This window comes from Mirounga angustirostris, unplaced genomic scaffold (genome assembly GCF_029215605.1).
Source record: "Mirounga angustirostris isolate CCGP_5_RB_7025 unplaced genomic scaffold, mMirAng1.0.hap1 SCAF_14, whole genome shotgun sequence".
Classification (NCBI taxonomy): Eukaryota; Metazoa; Chordata; class Mammalia; order Carnivora; family Phocidae; genus Mirounga; species Mirounga angustirostris.
In genome coordinates, this window is record NW_026991722.1 from 68298025 (window position 1) to 68305388 (window position 7364).

General features: G+C 56.9%; 1 protein-coding gene across 3 annotated transcripts in view; it reads right to left on the minus strand.

The window, feature by feature from the left end:
• Positions 1 to 7094, minus strand: part of ADGRD1 (adhesion G protein-coupled receptor D1) — a 129943-nt gene extending 122849 nt beyond the window's left edge. Inside the window, exons 1-2 of one of the 3 annotated variants that reach the window (XM_064578188.1) lie at positions 6463 to 7094; positions 6333 to 6369 (exon numbers count right to left, since the gene is read on the minus strand). In XM_064578188.1, coding sequence (XP_064434258.1) covers positions 6333 to 6369; positions 6463 to 6522 — 97 coding nt within the window. In that variant the 5' untranslated portion in view covers positions 6523 to 7094. The remainder of the gene's footprint in view (positions 1 to 6332; positions 6370 to 6462) is intronic. The other 2 variants (XM_064578186.1, XM_064578187.1) reach the window with 2 other exon arrangements.
• Between the last annotated feature and the right edge of the window lie 270 nt (positions 7095 to 7364).

The following is a 7364-nucleotide window of genomic DNA, read 5'->3' on the forward strand; positions in this document are numbered from 1 at the left end:
TCATGTTAGCAATTATGGTGATTATTCTAACTAAAGCATTGCATGGCGCTAACAAGACGTGCCTAAGAACTAACTTCAACACGTAGGTTCCCCTTTACAACCCCAGGCATAAAAACCCATAGCCCTACAAGTGTCATCAGAACAAGGAAATCTCGTTCTTTTGGGAGTAAGAAAGACCCTCTGGGGCTACGTTCCCAAAAAGAAGGTGACCTGAGATGTCCAGGTTATACAAGCACCTTGGTTTCCACCGGATAAACCCCATAAAGACGTGTCTGCGGGGGCGCCTGGGTGGCTCAGTCGTTAAGCGTCTGCCTCCGGCTCAGGTCATGATCCCAAGGTCCTGGGATCGAGTCCCGCATCGGGCTCCCTGCTCTGTGGGGAGCCTGCTTCTCCCTCTCCCACTCCCCCTGCTTGTGTTCCCTCTCTTGCTGTGTCTCTCTGTCAAATAAATAAAAAAAAATCTAAAAAAAAAAGACGTGTCTGCGTAGGCAAGACAGCAAGCTGATCACGCGGCTCCTTCTGGGACTTCGGCCCTAACGAATAAATGACGGAGCAAGAGAGCTATTCAGCTGACACCACCACGGTTAGATCGAGCTCTCCAGGAACAATTTCTCATCCCAGTGCAACGTGCTGGACTCAGCCTGGCGCGGACAGCTGATGCTCCGAAGGAGTGTTAACACAGCCCTCCCTTCCTTTCTCCTTTTCAGGTTTTCCTCCGATCCCACACGCCCGCCCCTTCTCTGTGACTCGTGAGCGGGAACCTCATCCCCTGAAGCTGCAGGAGAGTCCGTCCCGGAGGCCCATGATCGTTCGACACAAGCGTACGCCACGGAGGAAACCAGTCCCCGCCTGCAATGCTCCTCCCGCCGCGAGCACCAGCGCCCCGACCACCGGAGCTCGGCCCCAGTGACGCCCACGCACCACCACCTCCGCCCTTTCTGCCAACCGCTTACTTGTTCGCCCACAGCACTTACTAGTACTCGAATACTTTTGTTTGTTAATAGATTTGCTGTGTCAGGCTCTCTGATCCATCTGTACCACATTCTCACGTCTAACACGGGGCCTGGGGTGTGTCTGTCTGTCTGCCTACTCCAGATTTTTGCATTTGGATTCTCCCCAAAATGGTAATCTTAGTGATAAATTTTTTCAAACTATGTAGGCAGGATAGATGATGAAATGTAATCATGGATAAATGAATGGATAAACAAAGAATATATATATATATATATACTTCTGAACCTATCTATACCCCAAGAACCTCTACTGGTCAAATTTCCATTTGTTCCATAGAGCATAAACATTATTTTTAAAAATTCCATCATGAACACTTCCCTTTGCACGGGGAAGATGAACGAAGTTTCTGCCAGGACCTAGTGGTTTGGACAGCCCCTTGCAGACCATATAACACCGTGGTGGTGACAGATGTTAATTCGCCTTATTGCAGCAATCATTTTGCAATATGTACAAATATTCAAGCATGACACTGTACATCTGAAACTAAAATAATGTCAATTACGCCTCAGTAAAAAAATACATAAAGGGAACAAACTGTCGATTTGCACAGAGAAATAACTAGTCTGCAACCAGAGGGAATAATCACCGTAACCACCTGCGTTGGCCTCCCCGACCTCTAAACAGGGCCGCGAGCGGAGCGACCCTGACCTCCCGGAGCCGGGCCGGAACTAGCAGCTCCGTGTACCCGAGGCCTGGGAACGGAGTCACATAAGGTCCCTTTTCCTCATTAGAGACGTTATCTAAACAGCATGTGGGTAAACTTTTTAAATGCCCTTCAATTTCTTGGCCGGCGCCGTTTATGGGTTTAGGTCTATCAACCATCGTGCTTCCCAGCACCGTCCTCAGAACAGAGCGAGGACTCAGCGGCCTGGGGCCAGAGGAAATGCTTAATGCTGTCACTTCTCCACAGTCAGAGAGAGAGAGAGAGAGAGAGGAGAGTGTGGACAGACGAGCCGAGGACATCGCCCCCGGGGCCGCCGCGCAGCAGGCCGGCCGACCTCGCGGATTCCTCTCACCCTCAACCTGAGGCGCAGGGTCAGGCCAAGGCTGGCTGAGCGTGTCCTGCGCGGGAGGCAGGGGGCTCGGTCACAGCAAGACGGGGACGCCTTGCGAGCCCCGGCACGACCTTAAGGGGGCAAGTCTGGAGCGGCCGCGGCAGAAACGGGGGGCCCTGCTGGAGGCTGGCCCCGAGTCCGTGCACACCTCCCGCTCGGCACCTACCGCGCTCTCGTGGCCCCCGAGCGCCCTTACGTGTCCGAGCCCACCGCCACCTTGTACCCTGCGACCTCGGCACACCCCCTGCTCCCGCCTGCAGGAGGGTGCGGGCTCCGTCAGGGGACGCGCCGGGGGCCCCACAGAATGTGCGTCCGAGCGCCCGCTAGGCTGCTCCGCGATCCTCGGAACTCGGGGTGACAATTTACGGAGCCGTTCCCTGCGGGGCGGGGATCTGGGTGCTTTGCAAACGCTCCCCCTTCAGGAACGGGGTCCCCGCACGTCTGTGTGTCTGTGAGCCGGAGCCCTTGACGGGCGCTGGGCTGGGCCTTCCCCACCGGGGCTCCTCCCGGGACCCTGCGGCTGGCACCCCAGCAGCAGGAGGGAAGGCGGCCTCGTGGGGCGGGAGCCGCACAGACCGCGGGGGTCGGACTTCCCTGTGGGATGTGGACGTAAGGACGAGAGAGGAGGGAGGAGAGGGGGGAGAGAGAGGAGGGGAGACAGAGACACAGAGAGAGACAGAGACAGAGAGAGAGACAGAGTGAGACACAGAGACAGAGCGAGACAGAGAGAGACAGAGATAGTGAGAGACAGTGGGAGAGAGTGAGAGACAGTGAGACAGTGAGAGACAGAGTGAGAGACAGAGACACAGAGACAGAGAGACACGGAGAGAGAGAAGGAGACAGAGACAGAGACTGAGACACAGAGTGAGACACAGAGACACAGACACAGAGAGAGTGAGAGACAGAGAATGAGAAAGTGACAGAGTGAGTGACAGAGACAGAGTGAGAGATAGTGAGACAGAGAGAGAGAAAGAAAGAGAGAGTAAGAGTGAGAGACAGTGAGAGTGAGTGAGACACAGAGAGAGACACAGAGAGAGAAGAACGGAGAGACAGAGACTGAGACACAGAGAGACAGAGACAGAGTGAGACAGAGACACAGAGTGAGACAGAGACACAGTGAGAGAGACACAGTGAGACACACAGAGAGACACACAGAGACAGAGACACAGAGACCGAGAGAGACACAGAGTGAGAAAGTGAGACAGAGTGAGTGAAAGACACAGAGAGTGAGAGACAGAGTGAGAGATAGTGAGACAGAGAGAGTAAGAGACAAAGAGTGAGAGACAGCGAGAGTGAGAGAGACACCAAGAGAGACAGAGTGAGAAAGAGTGAGACAGTGAGAGAGTGAGAAAGTGAAAGACTGAGTGAGACACACAGTGAGAGACAGAGAGAGAGACAGTGAGAAAGAGTGGGAGAGATAGAGACAGAGTGAGAGTGAGAGAGAGAAAATGAGAGACAGAGTGACAGAGACACAGAGTGAGAGACAGTGAGAGATAGTGAGACAGAGAGACAGAGTGAGACAGAGTGAGACAGAGAGACACAGAGAGACACAGAGAGACACAGAGAGACACAGAGAGTGAGAGACAGTGAGACAGAGAGACAGAGTGAGAGACAGAGAAAGTGAGTGAGTGAGACACAGAGAGACAGAGTGAGTGAGAGATAGTGAGACAGAGTGAGAGACAGCAAGACTGAAAGACAGTGAGAGAGACAGAGTGAAAGACAGAGACAGTGAGACCGAGACACAGAGAGAGACCGAGACACAGAAGAGACTGAGACACAGAGTGACAGAGAGAGAGACAGAGAGTGTGAGTGAGAGAGTGAGAGAGTGGGAGACGGAGTGGGAGAGTGACAGAGTGACAGAGTGACAGAGTGAGAGAGAGACAGAGAGACAGAGAGACAGAGAGACAGAGAGACAGAGAGACAGAGAGAGTGACAGAGAGAGACAGAGAGAGTGACAGAGAGTGACAGAGAGTGACAGAGAGTGACAGACACAGAGACAGAGTGAGAGACAGAGAAAGTGAGAGACAGAATGAGTGACAGAGACATAGATAGTGACAGAGACAGAGTGAGATAGTGACACAGAGAGAGACCGAGATAGAGTGAGACAGAGACAGAGTGACAGAGAGACAGAGAGAGTGAGACACAGAGTAACAATGAAACAGTAAGACAGTGAGAGATGGAGACAGAGGCAGAGAGAGACAGAGAGACAGTGAGAGACGGAGACAATGAGATAGAGATAGTGAGAGACAGTAGAGAGAGACAGTGAGACAGAGAGACAGTGAGAAACAGAGAGATGGAGACAGAGAAACAGAGACAGTGAGACGGTGAGAGATAGAGATAATGAGAGACCCAGAAACAGTGAGACAGAGACAGTGAGACAGAGATAGTGAGAGACAGGCAGAGACAGAGAGACAGATACAGAGACACAGAGAGATATACACAGAGACACAGAGATAGAGACAGTGAGAGACATACAGAGAGACAGAGACACAGAGGCTGACAGACACAGAGAAAAGGAAGGAGCAGGGAGGGGAAGGGGAAGGAAGAAAACACAGGCAGTAGGGTTTCGTCCACTGGGGAACACCCACGGTCGTGTCCGGGGTGCGTCCGCCTCTGTCATTATGGTCAAGGAGGAGGAGGAGGAGAGGGGATGAAGCATCAAGAGCCTGTGGCGGAGGGGAAGAGGAGAGACCCCGAGACACGGGAAGGGAGACAGGAAGGGAGCCCGTGGGCATGGACGTCAGTAAGGAGGCGGAGCAGCTCCAGCTCTCCGCGCGGGCTTGTGTGCTCACGGCCGTCCACGCTCGTCCGCCACCATGCTGTGTCCGCGGTGCTGGTCACGGAGGAAGCTAAGTCAGCTTCCACCCGAGGTCAGGGGGTGAGAGGAGCAACGCTTCCGTGTGGAGCAGAGACGGAATTCAAACTGCTCCTTGCAGCTGAGGGCCAAGGGTCCAGGTGCACACGTGTGCGTGTGCACAGGTGTGAGGGGTACGTTTGGACGTGTGTGCATACATGCGGGTGTGTGTACAAGGGAGTGGGTGTGTGTGCATGTGTGTGGGTGTGTACCTGGTGTGCATGTGTGGGTGTACCTGGGTGTGATGTGTGTGCATGCGTGTGGGTGTGCATGCACGTGGATGGCTGTGGATACGTGTGTGGGTGCAACGTGGCCAGGATACGATCTGGAACCGCTTCCCGGCTCCCTTTCCCACCAGGCAGCAGCCTGCGTCTTGGGGGCCGCCCTACCCCCCGTCTGCCCGCCGACACCTTCCCTCACTCCTGTGCACTAGAAAACCAGCAGGAGCCCGGCCCTGGCGGGAAGGGGAGAGCCTCGGGGGCAGACACACACACGCTCCTCAGTGTGATGCCTGTGTCCGCACTCTGGGGAAAGAGGAGCGCACGGAAATTCACGGCCTTCACCCCTTTTCCAACAGACTTAACTTGGGCGTGCGGGTGAAGAGAACAGCAACACCTGCCACGGAAACAGGGCGTCCAGGCGGTGAGCCCACCTTGCTGGATCACCCGCAAAGGAGCCGTGTCGGTCCAGCCCCATGACGGAGGTCCTGGCACTCTCCGCCGAGGCTGGCCTTGTACCTGGGTGGCCCGGGGGTGCTGGCTGTGCCCACAGGTTCTGGATGGTGCCCGGGAGGGGGCTGGGCTGCAGGGGACAGTGGCCGGTGGGAGCTCTGAGTCAGAGGCGTGCTCTTCAACGGGTCAGGTTCGTTCACATGGCTCTCGAGTATATGGGCTCAGGGACCTCGACGGGTTCCTCACCCCCACACACAGGCAGCCAGGAGGCCCAGGGCACCGCGGCCCCAGGGGGTTCCCGCTGCTCGCCAGGCCCCCTCCTTCCACACGCCTGCACCTGCGACACGGCCACACCACTCGGGGACAGCTTGCAGACGGGGACTCGCCTTGGCCCACAGACAGTGAGCCCCAGCTGGGATGGGGACAGAGAGAATGGAGCCCTAAGTCAGCATGAAGACACACGGCGGGAGTTAGGACAGCACCTTCCCTTCATCGTAAGATGGCAGCGACCGAGAGCCCGAGCCCTCCGGGCGGCAGCCACACCTGGAGGCACCAAGATGTGACCCCGGGATGAGCAGAGCACCAGGAGACGAGAGGCAGGGCCGGGGGGCGGGGGGCAGAGGGGCGCGCGGAGGGGCCGCCCTCCACTGGCCGCGGAGACGAGCGAGTAAGCGAGCGAGCGAAGCGCGTGGGGAGGCCCGAGCCAGGCGGGAAGAGCACAGGGGGACGCTCCCTTACCTGGATGGGCCAGCGACCTGGAGAAGGCTCCGCGGACCTGCACACAAAGACCAGAGGGTCAGACACGGCGGGGCAGCCGCCGGCAGAAAGCTCTAGTCCGACCCCAGACAGAGCGGCTCGGAGACGTTACCTGGAAATCCCAAAAGATCAGTAGCAGCCAGGGGTGCCCGCCCCAGAGCAGCCCCCTCATGGCTGCCCGGGGGTCAGGGTGCCACCCGAGCCCCGGTCCTGAGGGTCTGCTGCCCAGCACGTGCCCTAACTTTCACTTCCCCGGGAAAGGGACATTTTCACAGGTTCCGGAAAGAAAAGCTCTGCTTCTCCTTAGTGTGGGGAACGCGGCCGTCCTGAGAGCTCACGGGCGTCTCTCCCTTGTGCTGAGAATGTTCGGGGCCCGGCGTCCCGGGAGGGCAGCCCCCAGCCAGCCGCCGCTCACAGAGCCCCACGGGGCCGTCCGCCGCCGTCGGGCTAGCCTGGCTCTCAGGAGTCTCAGTCTGTCTCCATCCGGGCTTGGCGATCGGACCCCTCGCTCCTTCCCTGAAGTGGGCTGAGCGAGAAGACCCTCGGGGGCGCCGGGTCCTGGCGCTCCTGCCCGGCCTGGCCCGTGTGTGCGCTGACTCAGCCCGACGCCCCGCCGGCCCCAGCTCTGGGTGGAGAGGCAATGATGTCAGGCTCTCTCCTCAAACTTTGTTCTGGTCGGCTTCTCTATTTATACCCCTCGCTGCCGCGTCCTTCCTGGGTCCTAACACCGGGCTGTTGAGAACAACTGGCCGACCAGACAGGCATGGGCATCCACGGAGATCAGATGCTTCCCGCCAGCACCCTCCAGGGCGGAGCGAATATTCCTAACGAGAAATCGGACAACAGACCATGAGCTGTGTTGACAGCTGAGCCTTGTTTGTCCGAAGGAAGAAAGGTGATACACAGAGGGCAAAGGAAAATAAATCACACCCACGTGCCCCCAGAGAAGTGCTGAGCACGTTTCTCTTTAACCCTTTCAGAGGCAGGTGAAAGCTATGGGATTATTTACAGGGT